The 19214-nt window shown below is 35.9% G+C and overlaps 2 protein-coding genes across 2 annotated transcripts in view; both read left to right on the top strand.

Annotated features, from left to right (window-relative positions):
* LOC134659241 (androgen-dependent TFPI-regulating protein-like) overlaps positions 1-19214 on the top strand; it is a 516400-nt gene that overhangs the window by 323081 nt on the left and 174105 nt on the right. The window lies entirely within an intron of this gene.
* LOC134659063 (UBX domain-containing protein 4) overlaps positions 18789-19214 on the top strand; it is a 30014-nt gene continuing 29588 nt past the window's right edge. Inside the window, exon 1 of the mRNA XM_063514669.1 lies at positions 18789-19022. Within this exon, the coding sequence (XP_063370739.1) occupies positions 18941-19022 (82 nt within the window). The 5' untranslated portion in view covers positions 18789-18940. The remainder of the gene's footprint in view (positions 19023-19214) is intronic.

The raw sequence follows: 19214 nt of genomic DNA, 5'->3' as shown, positions 1-19214 counted from the left end.
ATAAATTTATACATTTTTATTTGCTTATTGAAAATCCTCTTTTTGTTACATTCTTCAGCCGTCTTCTTCACACATTTTTTACAGTTTTACCCGCCGTCTGTTTTTTACAAATTCACTAAATCGGAATTCCGATATTTTTTAACAATTAAGGTATAACAATATCGGTCCGATAATCCGGTATTACGGAATACCGGAGCTCTAGCTCTAGCTTCTAGGGGAGACCGAGGTGAGTTAATACAGAGGTAAGTTGAAATAACGTCAATTTTACGGTAGGTATTAATAATCGTTTTGAGTCAAGGACGCATGTTGAGGGACCATCGGATGGTGGGTCGCGACTAAATATCGTTTTTTTCAGCTCGATAACTGTTATACCTAGATGTCTCAAAAATTGACGTTTTTTCAACCTACTGTGCGGAAAGAGAAGAGTCGTGGAATGTATGGGGCCCAATACATTCCACGACTCTTCTCTTTCCGAACCTTCAATCCCGTATTTCGGAATTCCACAATACCGGTATTCTTGCCCTAGCCTCTACTGTATAGTTATACTTGAGACCGCATCAAAACAGAACAGCCCACCCATCCATCACAGCCCGTTAGAACACTTTGCTCGCTCTGACACATCGCTCGTTAAGCACCGCCGACTTTGTTAATTGTTATTTGGCACCAAATTAGACTGCGACCGACGTGTGTATTGATTGCGTTTTGTCGCTGGCATTTTAATTCGAATTCTTGCTCTGAAGACTGTTGGAAGAAGGGCGTAACTAACAATCTTTCGAAAATTGAGATATTTATTGACTTATTTATGGAGGGTACGGGCGGGAAAAGAATGAATGAAAAATAAAAAACATGTCTGTGGTTCACTCATCTGTCAGATGACAATTAAAATTAGGTTGGCAACAATGTATTTCATGAAATATTTTTTAAATGGTGATTACACGAAGTATCGTAAAGGTGCCAAAAAGATACTGCGTGTATGCACAAATACTTTTTTGGGGAATAGACTAAATACTTGTCTTGACAACTATAAAATAGGGGTTTAAAGGTGTGTGCACGACCCTTTAAATGACAAATAAAAGTACGGGAGTAGAAAAAATTGTTATACAACATGATAGTACTTAGCCGCAGATCCTCCAAGGATATTTTTTCCCATTATTTGCTGGTAAAGTGTTGCTTTTAGAGCGTTTACTTACTCTTTTCGTTTATTAGCACAGGCCCTTGTCTCTAAGATTGACCACAAACTATAATCCATTGGATTTAGATCAGGCGAGTGGGGTGACCACTTTTGAATTTTGCAAGTGACGTTTCTTCAAACATAAACGTCACTTTTGACACTTGTATCTAACATTTGACGTATCTTGAAGTTCGAATATGGCTGTAAGTGAGTATCAGTTACGCCCTTCTGCCACCAGGTGGCAGCGTTGTTGGCACACATGCCAGGATGTCGGTATTGTCGGTGACAGGGCGTTTAAGTTTTATTATGGCGGCCAAATGAGTCAATTAAAGAACTGATTAAGTAAATAGCTGTAACGTATTTTTGTGCTGCGCTACTCTACTATGTAAGTTTCATTTGAGACTTGTCACTTCCAAAATGCATATTTTGGAACACGCCCTTGGTAAAGTCTCTTTCAAACAGTTTAAGTACTTTAAGTAAAGTGACACTTAAAAATACTTATCATTTTTATAAGATTTATTTAAAAGTTAATCAGTATAAGTTACAATACCTATATGACTATAGAGTTGTCTCAAGCATATTCTACATATTAGGCTTGCAATGACAAAGTCCGACTGTGCCACCATAATCGACAAATTTATATTAAATCACTACCACACTTTGTCACGTTAAAGTCGGCACAGATTTAGCTTAAAACAAATTAACATCAGTAAAATGTAGGTACTTATTGTAGTACCTAATACTTATACCTACTGGGTCTAATATATTGAAAAAAATACACTTATTAATAGTTGTTTACCTATAGATGACAGGATAACCTATTAGAAATGTGCAGTCAAGCGTGAGTCAGACTTACTGTACGGAACACTGGGAACGTGAGTCCGACTCGCACTTGGCCGGTTTACTAGTAACTTCAGATCGTTCATATAAATAAAGCATCAAGACGACTTTATAAATAAAATAGCAAAACTGAGACAGCCCTTTAAGTGAAAAGATTTAGATGGCTCAGCAATTTATGATGGCCGCCGTGAACTTTTGCAGTAAATCAGGGACGAGGAAAGTCGAACAGATAATTTAATTTGTCGGTTTTACCGGCTATTTGTGAAGATTATGTTGTTTATATATACCTAATTTAATTTATTTTATGCAAAAACCATGGTTAAGTTTCGAGACTTTCGAGTAAACGGCGTTTTCTAAAATAAATATCGAAAACGTCATTCTTTCAAATCTACAACTTGTAAATTTTTGGGCTCATCATACCATTTAGAATTCAGAGGGCCTACCGCGAACCACGTTCGACGTGTTGCCTCCCTGTCACACTTACGTACAAATTTACAAGTGCGACAGGGAGGCAACACATCGAACGTGGTTCGCGGTAGGCCCTCAGAATCGAATAGACAGCATTCTCCATCCTACGAGTACCATTAAAAAAAGATGTCCCATAATGTCCATTTCATCACGTTTTAGTGTGAAAAAAATTCTCACTTGTAATTAGTTGTATTGTGCGTGACGTAGTGGAAACTGTGGAAAGTATAATTTTTCATACAATTTTTTGGGATATTTTTTAGCATTAGGTTTGAATATGCTAGTGATTCTGAGTTGAAACTTGAAAGAACCCAAAAACACCGGGATCTGTGAGAATCAGGTTTTCAATATTTATTTTAGTAAACGCCCAAAAACGTTGATTACATAACTAAGAAACCGTTATGTTCATTATACCTACCTAGGTGTTTAACGAAATTGTATTTGGCGAACTCGTTATGTAGGAAATATTTGAAGTAGATAACTAAAGAACTTCCAAAATCATTCTGAAATCTGAACGAAAATATCTCACAGTTGGGTTATTCTACTTTTCAGGGTAACGAATTGTTGCGGTTATATCAAGTTGGACTAGTGTAAAATAACTGTTAAATTAGTGTAAAAAATATGTTTTAAAATATATCAATATAATATCTACTTACATCTAATTAATTAATTATATCTAGTATATTTAATAGAAGTATCCCTTTATTACTAATATATCCCTTTGCAGAAACATGAATAAAGATAAACTGTTAAATCAGTTTTACAGGAGTAAGTAGGTGAGCAGGAGTTACCAGGCGAGTTGTAATAGTAATTTACAGTACATATGGGGCTACTTTTCCGCACTAGTGCGTAAAATAGCACTTTTCGTGCGTATGTCGAAACTTTAAAGTGCCATCTGTACTGTAAAACGTTGTTCGATACACGTGCGAATAGGTAATTCGCAACTCGTGTCGATTTAAAACACTCCCTTCGGTCGTGTTTTAATTTATCGCCACTCGTTTCGAATTTCCTCTTTTTCGCACTTGTACCTATCGTAAATAACTATTTTGTACACTGATAAAATGAACGTTAATCTCACTAATACTGGTACAAAAAGTAGCTTATGAAAACCGCAATGAAAAAGCTAGTAGAGCTACAAATTGTTTAAATTGTCATTGAAAGTAAAAGTATACTTGTACATAGAGAAATATAGTAAGACAAGAGTGCTCACTCCATAGATTAGTTCAGACTATTAATTTCAATGTCTACATCTAGCATCGAGTAGCGGAACTATCAGTACTGCTACTTCACAATAGAATAGATGTAACACCGACCGGAAAGTCTTATCTCAACAGCATAAGACTTTCCGGTCGGTGCTACATCTATTGTCAAGTAGCAGTACTGATTACTGATAGTTCCGCTACTCGATGCTAATAGTCTTTTTGGTACTAAATCTGATGTATGGAGTGAGTACTCTATGTATTTTTTTCTCTATCACTTGTATCAGGAGATCGTATAATTGGGTACTTTCCTCTACTTAAAATAAATTATTTCACACCGTGCACGAAATAAAGCACCAGATAATTATTAGAAAAATATATATAAGTAGCAGTTATTTTTAAATACTATTTCTATATAATAAGTTGGATTGACGTCACTACACATGTTTTCATATAAATTCCATATTAGCAAATTGTTTTGACAGTTGTAAAAAAGAAGCTGATTTGACTAGTAGGAAAGTAGCCAATTGTATACAGAATAGTAGAATGGTCCACATGTTATGACTACACCCGCAATAAAACAATCCCATCTGTCAGCCGTCCGCCATCTTATTTTTAGAGCTCAAAGGCGCGAAACCGTCGCATTTCGCGCCCCATTGCGATTTCAGCGCGATTTTCGGTCCCATTTTCAAAGACGCTAAAATGTTGCCAGGGCTATAAAATAATGTTAGTCGAGCGTGTTGCCAGCGGCGGTGACAAATTGGTTAATTGCGTTTTAAAAATAGAATTCGTTTATAATTAGGGATGTTGACATGTGTGTTAATGTTTGCCAACGTAGGGTTCACACTTGACGGAGTGTTAAACTTTTTTTACGGTGACAAAAAGGCATACCGCCTCGGTGGTTAGTTAGCGGTCACCGTAGGCCATGAACGCTTGCAACTAAAGTGGTGTAAAGTACTTTAAAAAAAATTACGACATTTTTTGTACAATACGAATTATTGTATAAAGCAGTAAAAAAAACGTTAAATTAAGAAAAATAAAACAAGTACGACTCGAACTTTACCGATTGTTTAAAATTATAATTAGCTACAAACCAAAATATGATTTTCCAAGACAAACTAAAATTCATAAATGCGTTTTACAAAATTGAACTCATAAAACACTATCAATCTCAATCAATAAGGAAATAATTAAATAAACTATCAAAATTACAGATAATCGATCAACATTTATTCAATACTCCAAAACAACATTAATCTAAACTAAACTTTATTTAGATAATAATACGGTTCATTTCAAAACAACCGAAATAACTACTCAAAATACAAAAAGAAACAAGTGTTTACACAAACGTAGTCTATTTTACACCTTATCCTGTAGGTATAAGGTCGTTATTAGCTCGTATATTTTAGTAGATATGTCATTTCGTTTCAGGTTTGTATAAGGGTGGCTCCCCACAAGCGTAAGCTTCTACTCGTTAACAAATTATACGTTTTGAGTGTTTGTGTGGAAATAGACTTAGGAATGGAAAGAATGCTAAAATAGAAAGAAAATACATGTATTTATGACAATTATGACAAACACAAAATAGTAATTTCTCAAACATTTATTAAGGCCCCGTAGGTTCGTGTTCTTCCTCACTCTTACTGAGCGTAAGCGTGACGAGCGATGGATACCTAATATGCTTGCCCGCAACCGCGGATATCATGTTTTTTTTAAATTTTAACTGTTATAAGTTAAGAAAAAAATCGATGAGTTCCGTCAATTTTATAAGTAAGGTACTTATAAGTTTTAGCGTTTGTGCATAAAATTGTTTCAAAATTGATCTTTGTTCGAGATTTTTTTCTCTCGAGCTAAAGTTAAAAACTCAGGATCAAAGAGTAAAGTAAGTATATTAGGAACTCAGAATTCCTAAATGGCCTAGCTCTTCTACAGTTCAGAACATTACTTACTACCTAATTAGGTACTAGCAATTTGCCTAATTAAGGGCCACCCCACACTTGGCTCCCGAGCGTCGACGTTTACATTTTTAAATTTGCCGCCTGTGTCTACTGACGAGCTGGGTTTGCCAGAGTATATGCATTTCGTAATTCGTAGCAATTATAATGCTTGGCATTAAGATGGCCGATTAGGCCGTGATCCAAATTATAAACGCTACGCCTACACCTATACCTATACAACTGCTATTTGCCTATGTTAGTAGGGATGTCATAGAAAAAAAACAACGGGTTGCACTCAGGGAGTGCCGGTAGAAGTTTAAACTCAATGACTAGTGCAATATGCACTATGTATAATTGAGGTTAACGCCATCTAGTTGAAACCCCTATGCACATCACTGTTAGTACTCGAGTTATATAAATACCAGTTAGAGCTAAACTCACTAGATGGCATTACCTAAATCAATAAAGAAAAACTCAATGACATTACATGTAACAGTTTTTCATGTAATGTCATTGAGTTTTTCTTTATTGATTTAAATGCCATCTAAATGAGGGGCCATCTAAATCTTACGGTCACGTGATCGCCTTACGCTATCTCGAGTTTAACATTTTTTCCCCACCTCAAAAAGTGCACAGCGCGCCGCTAAAGAAGTTTTCACTTCAAAAAAATCCTGACAAAAGTCCGTAAATTAGCCTAAAATTCCTGACAATTCCTGGTCAATTCTGTAAAAATTAAATTATACAAAAAATTTAAAATATATTATTAAGGGAAAAGTGCCACGTGAAACAATCTACAGTGGTTAAAAAAAATGTTGACATTTTTGTCCACAAACCTGTCGTTTTCGCTAACGCTTTTTTGTCTCGGAAAATTGGCTTATTTATTCACCAATTTCATCATCATCATCATCATCACCTTGAATAGTTCTCCTCGAAAAACACTGAAAAAAAAACTCAATCACGATTTTAATTTTTAATATTATTTTCGATATTTGTTGATTGACCTCTTGTCTGTATCCTGACCTAATTTTTTTAGTCATCTTGCATTTTTTTCGAGAAGGATTTTCCAGCACAACCGAGGTTAGATATACCTAACCCACGTTTTTTAGACCTCTACAGGTTCTACACACATATGAAAGGTTAATTACAAACTTTCGTAACCTTAATACAAAGGTTTTCACATTAAATAACTGCACATGTCTATTCGTTGTACAGTCAGCTTCGTAAAGCATTCAATTAGTATAGCTATATCAAATAACTCATATCGCTCCGCCCACCGGCCCCTAATTGTGGACAAACTTGTACCAACATTTGTCCGAATGTAAAGGAAAATCATAACGAAAAGTTTTCCTTTATGGCAGTGGAAAATATGCAGTCATTTGACCATGGCCTGAGAGGTGAAACTGGAATTCAAGATCAAAAAACTACGGCCATGTTGTCAAAAATGCAATCGAATAGACTCCGACCACCTTAACTTTGCATAAACTATAAACTTGCCAGTAAGAACACATACATAGAGTCTGTTCGGAAAGAGAAGAGTCGTGGAATGTGGAATGTATGGGGCCCAATATAACCTAAGGTTCACTTGACGTAGCACTTGCAATGAAAACTTAGCGTGGTCCGACTCGTAATAAAAATATAGCATTTGAAAGCCCAATGACGTGCACCAAATGTTGCCAACCTGTCATTAAGTACAGTTGAGTACAGTTACAATATTCATTCGATAATACACCGTAATTGGCAGGCAATTTGTGAACGCCCCCTTAATTCTAGCTTGCTGTGTTTGTTTTTAAATTTATGGGAAATGTTGTAGTGTCTGTCTACTCGCACAGACTCTAACATGTATTATAAGTACATACCTAACTTCATTAAGGCTCAGATGAGCGGGGCTACCGCGAACACTGAATTTCGCAAATTGCGGGTATCTTTTTCTTTTAGGTATATACTCCAATTAACGCGTAATTAGGGTGTTACCACACCAATCGATCGATGGCATCGATCGGCGTCGACTGTTATGATGTCAACGTCGATCGATCGATTTGTGTGGTAACAGCCTTAGAGTGACAAAGAAAGATGCCCGCAATTTGCAAACTCCGGTGTTCGCGGTAGACCCTCAGATCCCGCCACTGCTCATATCTAAAACTATGTTACACTAAATACACCCTAATGACCGTAATCTGTAACATTAACAACAACATCTAAATCTTCACCGACCACTGACTTCCCTAAGAATCTGGGTCTTCCCTTAATAGTAGTTTATGCAACAGTGATATAATAAGGGTTCTTAAAATTCAAGGGTCGAAGTTACAAAACGAGACGTAGTCGAGTTTTGTAAAAAAAGACCCGAGAATTTTAAGAACCAATTATGAGCTGTTGCATACATTACTTTTTCTATGACAGGTGCAGCAAAAAAAAAAAAAAAGAGTTATTATTAAAAAAAAGAGTTATTATTAAAAAAAAGAGTTATTATTTAAAAAAAATTGAGTTATTATTAAAAAAAAAATAGTTATTATTGTAAATGAAAACATACCTCTTTCAATCAAGATGATCGGAACTTGTATCTTTAAAAAAAATAAAGCAGTTGTATTATACTCATAAGACTGTCATCTTATGAGCCTATAGACAAAGCATTCAAATGACATTGCTTTAGATATCACTGTCAGTCATTTAATTGACACATTTAAGTGCTGGAGTAGAAAAAACAATAAAAACAACCTAAAACCGTCCATATCTCTTTCCTACAAAGTCCAAATTAAACTGACGAAATGTAAGCGTGTTCAAGTAACCACAACATTAAATAAAGAGGGTCTACTCGAACCGGTAATGGATTGTGTCGTGCGTAAAACGAAACGCGGCCACGCCCCTTCCGCCGGGGTGACAGTTGGCGATTAGTTTTTGGACTAAGGAAGTAAACTACACATCCTTATTACGATTAATTTAAGTACTTACCGTAAAACTACCCAACTATAGATGGTCAACCAAATCTTCTCAGTAAAAAAAAAGGAGCGAAATTCAAATTTTCTATGGGACGGTATCCCTTCGCGCCTACATTTTTCAAATTGGGCGGCTTTTTCTACTCTGCCAATTGAGGTCCAAACTAACCCTGTAATCTTGATTTACGTGTGACTATTTTTTAATTACTTCTGAAGCAACTGTAGTTTTATAAATCGGCGGTATCAATTCACGAAAGTAACAATAAGGATTAAGTAACAATAATATAATAACAATATGTTTTCAATAAATACAATACAAATTATATAGTATCGTTCGTTGCGTTATTTAATTTGTTCAGTCAGCTGTATCAATGTATAGTCTGTCAAGCATTTCCGTCATATAAAAAAGCGGCAAATTTAAAAAATGTAGACTCGAAGGCTTATCGTCCCATAGAAAATTTGAATTTCGCGCCTTTTTCTACTGACAAAGTTGTTTGACAGACTATATGTCAGCCTCTTGTCTCGGTAGCCAACCTTTGGAGTTTATACAAAAAAGGTTATAGGTATACCTATAGTTCGTATTTTTTTAGCATTAGAAGAAGATAAGCGATCTTGACATGTCTTTTAATTGAAAAACGCTTTTTAAAAATCAGTAACTATTTACTTATGAAAGCAGAAGAATATAAATGATCGTATTAGATTCATAATTGTGGCATATTTGCCATTATTTATTTTTAAAACGTGTTTTTCAATAAAAAGACACGTCAAGATTGTTTACCTTATTTCTAATGCTAAATAATTTTTAAGAAAAAAAAACCGACTTCTATGCGGCCCGGTGAAAGATTATTGTAGATGGTGCGCTATGTAGAAAAGGAGGTAAAACCACCCACTTTTCTAGTAGCATTTCGTTTCTGTAAGGCTCGCAGTTCTAACCTAACCTAACCCACTTTTGTTCGGTTCTGTGAGGATAGCAGTTCAAACCTAACCTAACCCACTTAACGGCGCATGCGGTGCGGTGTACGGGGGTTTGAGCGGGAGGGGTTTGGCCTCATCATACTTTATACCTACATTTTATGGTAGGTAATCATAGTAGTTTGTTTAGTTTAGGTATCATAGTGGTTTTCCGGGTCAAGGTCTGTGTCCGAGTCCGGGTCCGAGTCCGGGTCTAGTCCAGGTCCGAGTCCGAGTCCAGGTCCGGGTCCGGGTCCGAACCGGATCCGGGTACGAGGCCGGATCTGGATCCGAGTCCGGGTCCCAGTCCAAGTCAAAGTCGAAATTCGAAATCACCAAACATGTACTATGCGTCGTTGAAGAGTTCTGTTCTGATCATCATCAGCAGTTCCAGTTCATCAAATGCGACAGTTTTTAATGTTAATGCTTTATTTTATGATGAAAATACAGAAAATTCTATACGTGTGCCTTTAAGATTTGAGGAGTTCCCTCGATTTCTCATGGATCCCATGTTCAGAACTTGAGCTTGACATAAATATGGCTTAGAAACCTAACTTGCTTAACAAACATAACGAAAAGGAAAAATCGCCAAACGCGAGCTATGCGTCGTTAAAGAGTTTCGTTCTGGTCATCATCAGCAGTTACACTTCCTCAAATGTTACTTTTTAAATGTATATGCTTAATTTGTTGATTAAAACACAACAATCACTATATGTATGCCTTTAAGATTTGAGGAGTTCCCTCGATTTCTTATGGATCTCATCATCAGAACTCGAGCTTGACAAAAATGTGGCTTAAAAACTTAACTTGCTTAACAAACATAACGAAGAGGACAAATCGCCAAACGTGAACTATGCGTCGTTGAAGAGTTCTGTTCTGATCATCATCAGCAGTTCCACTTCATCAAATGTCACGTTTCTGAATGTATATGCTTGATTTGTTGATAAAAACACAAAAATCACTATATATATGCCTTTAAGATTTGAGGAGTTCCCTCGATTCCTCATGGATCCCATCATCAGAACTGGGTTTTGACCAAAACGGGACCAATCTGTATGCATATACATACAATCAAAAAAAGAATTTTCAAAATCGGTCCAGTAATGACGGAGATATGGAGTAACAAACATAAAAAAAAATTAAAATAAAAAAAATAAAAAAAAACATACAACCGAATTGATAACCTCCTTCTTTGAGATTTGGAAGTCGGTTAAAAAAACGAACTATAGTGCCGAAAGAGAATTTATCGTAGTAGGGCCCAAAGGGCCGCCATCGCCACCCTCTTCTACTACTTTATTATGAGTTTACTCTCGTCATAAAGTAAGTATAGTATAGAGTAATCGGCCCATACAAGCCTCGCTTAGTTCCACAAAAATCCAAGAGATGTCACTCAGAGCACCATTGGGCCTAAATATATATTTGTGTTATTTCAAATCTTGCCAATTTTTAAATTAACATGTATAGTTCTAATTTATTTAGCATATTACAACAAAAACCTTTTAAAACATCCATTTACACATAGTAAATCGACGCAGAAAAAAATAAATAAATAATGGCATGAACTATTCTAAGCGCCATCTATCGCATTACTAGACAGTTAGTTTCTTGCCGTTGTAACACACTAAATAGCTCGATTGTTTGAGAAAGACTATCAATAGATGTCACTGTAGTAAATCCTCATACTTTATGATCATATCACAGACAACATATCAACATTATTAAGTAATAAATAATATAATTTTTCTCAAAAATGGACGGCAAAGTCGACGTTGCCGGTTAAAAAATAGGTCGCGAAGTGTGTAGTTTATGGTCATTCTAAAAATTAAAAAGTTAAAAACATTGCTGTCTCGATTTCGGGACTGCAATGTTGCATACAAATTCCATTATTAAACGAGTTCCAAACTTTTTAAAACTTTAAATGGCCATATCAAATGAAGGCATAGGTCCATTAAACAGCCGAACAGATGATCAGCACTTATTATTAATATAATGTTGGTACCGCGACTATTTAGGTGTCTCAAATACGTTGGCGTATTTTCAGCAGAAAAATACACTTCTATTTTTTTTAAAGGCGGCAAGCAAATCTTTTTAATGGTTTTACTTTTCTCTGTGAAAATTAGAACGTTGCTTCTGTAAAATATCTCTTGCACCATTTTTGAGAAAAGCACTATATATGACTCGGCTGGAAGGCTACTTGCTGGCTTCGGATTCAATTAAACGGACTCCCAAGGTCGTCCGTTTAAAACGAATCCTCAGCTTGCAAGTAGCTACTTCCGAACCTCGACAATAATGTACTATTGTTCTTAGAAACGTGATAATAATTAAAATATATTAAACCTACATGGTATCATCAGCCACACTGTTAAGTGTTAACTGTACCGATGTACAGTTAGGAGTGTTGCTGTTTGTATATTAATTTACTTAACCTTACGCATTACAAAATTGTCCTCATATAGCTATACATATATTTTAGGACAGTCTTACACTAATCGACCTACTTGGTAACAAAACATTGTAAATTCTTGAGTAGTTTGAATAGCAGGGCAGGTGACAAAAACTTGCTCAAAAGCATAGAAGGTAGCATCCTATAGAAGTGGTGTACGCGTGCCTCCGTGAGGGACAAAACATGTAAATTCGACCAATCATAGCGTCGCATTGCGCCGCTATGATTGGTCGAATTTATTTGTTATGGTGGGCAACAAATGAATTCGACCAATCACGGTGGTCAATTTACGGTGGGGAATAAAACAAGATGTGAGACTGTGACAAGGACAAACAATAATAGCGCTTTCGCTGCTACTCCTACTGAAAGATACATAAGACTATCCCGTTCTGTCAGTTATCCCCTGCTTCTATTCATGCTCAAAAGAGAAGAGACATCCGACATTTAAAAAAATATCCCTATATGTATGAGAGCAATAATACAATGTGTAAATGTAAATACATACATATCTTATATTTTATGATCATATCAAAGCTGGAAGTCCTAGGTTCGGATCCCCCTAAAAGTGTATTAATATGGTGTCCCATGGTGGTGGCCCATTTGTCCCCGCCGCCATACAAGAGGTGTGGACAGATGGGAATAGATATAGACCATTAATATATACACACACAATTAAAAAACAAATAAATGTCCTATGAGGATTTGAACCCAGGACCTCCTACTTCATAGCACATAGCAGAGCAGGGTCACTGTCACTACTGACTAGCTAGGAGGCCGTAGAAATAATATACAATTTATATATATTTAAATTAAGTACAGTCAGCGTCGTATAGTAGGTCGCATCCAAAGTATTCAAATAGTTCAGTACGCCATACAAATAATATGGTGTACCGAACTATTTGAATACTTTGGATGCTACCTACTATATGACGCTGACTGTACTTATATAACAATTAACAAATCAGACTGGCAGCCACAGTTTAATGGCTAATCTAGGATTAAAACTTTTTAGTGGCTTGCCATTATGTTCAAAACATTTAGCTTCATACCACATCAAATATTTAAGTTTACCGCCATTGCCCGCCAGCATTGAACAAATTGGTTGTTAGTGGGTAGACAAAATAAAGTCACTATCATGTTAAACATTGAATTTATTAATTGTATTTTATTATTTTTAAGAGAATCTTCATAGCATGTGTCTGTCCGTTGAAACAGGAATCAATCTCAACCATCTTCCACTCAAAATATTTTACTTGTGGTACAGTCGCCATCAGATATATCGGAGCGGCCAAGGCGCTCACAAATATCTGAACACGCCTCTATTGTCAGGGCGTTAGAGTGCGTGTTCAGATATTGTGAACACCTTGGCCGTTCCGATATATCTGATGGCGACTGTACAGAGATGCATTGACTATTTCATCTTCACTCTCTTGTTGCATACATTGTAACTTCTAGTGGCTAGAGGCTGGGTCCTGAAATCAGAAACATATTTTTTATATATAAAATGTAATAATATCACAATAAAGTTTAATACACATTGCCTTCACATTGGAGTCTGTTTGCAAACACTAACCATTGTATAGATTTAGACCAAGAAAAGTATGCAGCGATATTGATCGCCTGCGCAGTACATGTGTTATTTTAAATGTCAAACATCTTTGAAATTATGACGTACCTTTCTTCTTTCTTGCTCTAACTCTAAATACTTTGGAATCTTTTGCTTGCTCGGGTATCAATATTAGCATGGGGGGTTAAAATAAAACTTGACAATAGTTATTAGTGGGCAAGGGGGCAAAGCAGTTGTTTAACCGCTCATGCTAATGTTGATTCCAGGGCAAGCAGAAGATTTGAACTATGAGCGTAGCGAGTGGTTCGAGAAGTGGAATCTTGAGCGTTGTGAGAATTCAAGGCACGAGGGTTAAACAAACATTGCCACCTAATGAAACACAGAATTTATCACCATGCCAATGCAGGGAAAATACCAACTATAAAATACCAAAAAAATCAAATCCACATGAACATTATAAAGAATTTATAATTCAAAATCATCATTTAAAAGTAAATTCTACCAGCTAACATAAGGAAACTCAAAATTTAGATCTGATTACTTTGCCCCACATGTGGGATAAATCATAAATGCAATTTTCTCATTAGTATTTGAACAATCAAGGGGGCCTTTACCAGTTGGTGTGGTGATAAATTATTTAATTAACCTTTGTATTCAAAACAAACTTACCTGAAGTGTTAATTTTTTATCAATTTTATCATTTATTGGCAAACAGTAGACACTGTCAGATTAATATGTAGGTTTTACCATTAGTAGTGTTCCGTTACTACATCGGCAATTCACGTCATCATCACAGGTCTTTTCGTCTATTGCAGACGATTTATGCATTGCTGTTTAGACAACGGGTTTGGTGATTGTGGAGGCCGATGCGTGAGCGGCACGACCTCCCACATTTTGGGCACATGTCACGCTTAGCACAGTCTTTAAAGCGCCACATCGGTCTTCCAACTTTCCTTTTAGCATACCTACGCAACTGCACCAAGCAAGACACGTCTAGGTATTCTATTCACGTACTTGTACTATAGTTCAAATGAAGCTATAATATGAAATTAATAAGTTTGTATAAACAGAAACAAAGCAAAGGCAACCAACAAACGCGGTGCCGCTTTGTGGCGACTTGACTATTTGACAGTTTATTTTTAGTGTTGCCGTTGAAAGTTCTTTCTTGTCCCTAAATAGAGCTTTTATGATTTATTATTATACAATATTATTAGTTCAAATAAAATATGATATTCCAAAAGACTACAAATAATATTATATAGTACTTAAATTCCAAAATAATGATAATTATGCCTCAGTGTCCATTTCTGAGGGCCTACCGCGAACCACGTTCGACGTGTTGCCTCTCTGTCGCACTTGTAAATTCGTACGTAAGTGTGACAGGGAGGCAACACGTCGAACGTGGTTCGCGGTAGGCCCTCAGCTTTTTTAAGGAACAGGCGTATAACATTACCCTGAAGTAGGGGACTAATTTTAAAATAGCAATAATCATTACTTGATGCCGTTTTTGACGTTTCTGTGCACGCTGTTGTCTGTCTATACTTATAGGTCACATAATTAGTGATACAAACACCTGCCTGGTCAATATACGCAAAATTAGATATATTTATTCTAATTATAACAGAAAAAGTTTATTAAAACAAACATTAAATGCTTTTGTATAATAATTTCAGGTTTGATAGGTACGGGTTTTGCCATGGGAGAAGTTGAAAAGGAACGTTATGAAAACATATCTTTGTATGTATAGGTACTAAGATGGTACAAATCATGTACAAATCTGTTGCTTAAAAATAAAAGCACGACGCGACGTTGCCAAACTGCTATGAGTTACTGCGAAGCGAGTCCAGTTTAACTCGACAACGTCGCATCGTATTGTTACAATAGGGTATTTTCGTACTAGTCAAATCAGTTACTTTTTTATAGTTATTGCAATGCAACTTGTATCGTAAATTTTTAGAAGGCACGATAAGAGTGAATTGAGCATGAATTGAGGTATTTTATCTCATTAGGATCGAAAGAGCTCGTGAATTTGAGTACAAATAACACAAAAGTGGCAAAAAAGATCACAATATAAAAAATGGCAAAAAATAGTAGTTTTCGATATAAGTGCGAGAATTATGTCATTTTGCACGAGTACCGAGCTTTCGATTTTTCCGGAAATATACTGAGGGGCTACCGCCAAAACCGAAATTCGCAAATTGCGGGGATCTTTCTCTTTTACTCCACTTTTACTTAGAGTGACAGAGAAAAATGCCCGCAATTTGCAAAATTCGATTTTCGCGGTTATAGCCCTGTCACTTACAACGGATGCCTTTGCTTTGATATCTGGTGGCGTAAAATTAACTCCAAAATCGTCTGAATCACTCATTTTTATTTAATAACTTATGCTTTCTTGGCAATTACTTACAAACATAAATCACTTTAAATGTTGAATAAAAAAGGCGGGAAGGGAATAAAAAAAGTTTTACTTTTAATTGCCATTTTTTTCAATGTGGATTCTGTTGTCACTGTTGTCAGCATTATGCCAATTGAAGAGAAATTGTATTATTAAAATTAATAAAATTAATTTTCAGAACATATAATTATACATGGTCAACCAGATCTTGACAGTAGAAAAAGGCGGCAAATTTGAAAAATGTAGGCGCGAAAGGATATCGTCCCATAGAAAATTTGAATTTCGCGCCTTTATTTTACTGACAAGATTTGGTTGACCAGCTATATGTAAAAAAACATGAATCTTTTGTTATTTCATTATATTGATATATATCTAATTAATTACATTTATATTAAGTGTATAAAGTGTATTGTACGAACGTCAGCTTCATTCTGTCGCGCGTTGTTCAAGTAATACTATTGGGTCTCGAATAATACTCCTTTATGCCCAATCGCGCGTTGTTCAGGTGGGTCATTTATAAGCGGGTCTCGCATAATACTCATTTATTTAAAATGTATCAATCAGATTACTTTTTAGCACTAGTGTAAAAAAATCAAACTTTACGCACGATTTGCAGCTACAAAAACTAAACTTTTTGAGCAATTGGATTAAAAAAATATAAAGAAACGCTCAAGTACCAGTGGCATGGTGGCATATAGACGGACTTACGCCAGTAGTAATGTCTAATCCTTTTGCCATGCACCAATGGTAGCATGCGCAAAATTATTATGACAGGTATTTATTTTCAGCCGGTTTAAATAGTTTCGGCAAGACTTATGTAGCATTCTTATAATATATAAATATTATCATCACCACAGTATCGTTTTCCGAAATTACTTTATGGTTATACCGTTTGGCTACGCTATTTCTCTGTACCCTGCCTCTCCCTTCCCTCCCTGTACTCCTTAAGTGCCCGAACTCTCTTTACTCATACTGAAAGATACATAAGACTATCCTGTTCGGTCATTTCCTTCCACCCCTCATGCTTGATCCAGTTTTAAACTAGATTCATGATTTATTCAATACGCTATAAAGCGACATCTGTTGATTACTTCTAATCGTTGGCAACGACATATGTCTACTAACTTTCAATGAAGACGTATAGATGTCGTTAGGAATTCTATGATTTGGATGTGACACAGCGCCATCTTGTATCCATGATAGGCAACAGTGCTTTTTCAGTGACGCCATCTGGTAATGGTGCGCTTTTAGGCGGTCACATTTGAATGTATGGGATAGCAGCGTCTGTATATATGTAGTCTGTGCTCTCGTTTTCATCGGCTACCTAATAAGTATATTTATAGATGCTTGCTTGACTAATTGGGTATATTTTGGCTTAATTTGACGTTAATTAGAGGTATCGATGACATGATTTTTAAAGTAAGATAATTTCAACCATAATTAGGTAAAACGTGGTCAAAAAAGTTTGTATTGTCGATAATTGGGGAATTATTAACAAAACACTATAGGTGGGGACCTATAGTGTTTTGTTAACGTTTTTGAAGAAAGAAAGGCAAGAAATTGTTTTTAAATAAGGCTGTGTGAGCCCTCGTAATCCCTGGGGATCTCGAGTATCTCGACCTATAGTTCGTTTTTTTTAGCATTAGAAAGAACTTGAAAGTAAGCGATTTTCAAGACTATAAAAGATCGTATTAGATTCATAATTGTTACATATTTACCGTAACTTATTTTTAAAATGTGTTTTTCAATTAAAAGACACATCAAGATTGTTTACCTTATTTTCTAATGCTAAAAAAACGAACTATACAGTCTATACAAGTTGAAAACACTGTCATTCAATAAACTGCAAATTCAATAAATGTGACAAAATTACCGCTACCTACCTATTTCAGCTATTTGTTTGATTGCTTGTGTACATTTATTAAATCTCTGGCGTCGAAAAACAAAGATAACAAAATAATTGGTTGTAAAAATTGTAAAGTGTTTCATTTTTATTATTATTTGGAGCCCGTCGTGTCCCACTGCTGGGCAAAGGCCTCCCCCAATTTCTCCACATATCTCTGTCTAGTGCTATGTCTGGCCACTCCTTTAAAAACACGGCAGCACGGTTCCATTTTTATCTACTATCACTATGCCCGTCACTTTCGCACTTACATACTTGTTAGAACGTGACAGGCATGGTGACAAACGATAAAAATGCGACCGTGCTACTAGGGCAATTCATCCCGCCATCGCCGGCAGGGTCTGCCAGATCCCCGGTTTGAGTTTTCGGGCTCCCACTCTGACGTGATTTGCCCCACAACACAACTCACTCGGCATTCGGCAGACGTGACCAGCCCAGGGGGCCGATTTTTGAAATTCGACCGCTCGATTTCGTGTATTTCGTTTAGTACTATCTCCACTACTGGGCATGTAAATTCTACTAATAGAATTGAAAACGAGTGGTCAATACCACTAGATTCCCAATTTCTATCGCTCGTATTTCAAAAATCGGCATTTCGCAGTTTTTCACCGATTTTCGAGTGACGAAATCGAGTGATCGAAATTCAAAAATCGGCCCCCAGTCCCATTTCATTTTACATACACGAAAATAAAGTTGGCGATTTACCTGCCATCTTGTGATAAGTAGAAGTACATTCAGTTTATGACCACTTAAAGTATAGCGCCATCTAGTAGCGAGTAGCAGTCCAGTTATGTCACATGAAATATTCCATAGACAACTTTTACATCATATAATCCGTATGACAGAATATGAAAACATAAGCAAAATAATTTAAAAAAATCATAAGAATATTATATTAATAAAAGCGGCTGTTAATGTTCTAATATTACAATAATGTAACTTTACAATAAACAGAGATGGAATGACTTATTAAAAAAAAATATAACGTCAAAACTGTCAAAATTTTGGAGTGTCATGTCAACGTAATATTTTCGTTTTCAGTGCAAACATAATCGTTGAAAATTACAAAAAAATAGCAAAATAACACCGTAAAAGTTTGTAACTGCTAGAAAACTGTGGTTATTAGTGTTATCAAGATGCATTGGTACGGTGGCAGCATAGCTGAGGCAGTTACACTGTCTAAACAGAAAAATGCTATTTTCGTAGTTTTTGTTGAAGGTACGTAACATTATAGTAATTATTTACATGTATTAAACCGTAAACTACACATGTTTGCCCATACATACGTTTATTTGCCTATAAAATAGATATAAAAAACGTTTTTTGATTGCGACACGTAATCTTCAATTAGGTTATGATATTTCTAGATTTTCATAGTAATTTCGTAATTTTTAAGTACGTTTTCCGTAT

Source organism: Cydia amplana, chromosome 24, assembly GCF_948474715.1.
Source record: "Cydia amplana chromosome 24, ilCydAmpl1.1, whole genome shotgun sequence".
NCBI classification, from domain to species: domain Eukaryota; kingdom Metazoa; phylum Arthropoda; class Insecta; order Lepidoptera; family Tortricidae; genus Cydia; species Cydia amplana.
This window is presented reverse-complemented; position numbering and strand designations above follow the sequence as displayed.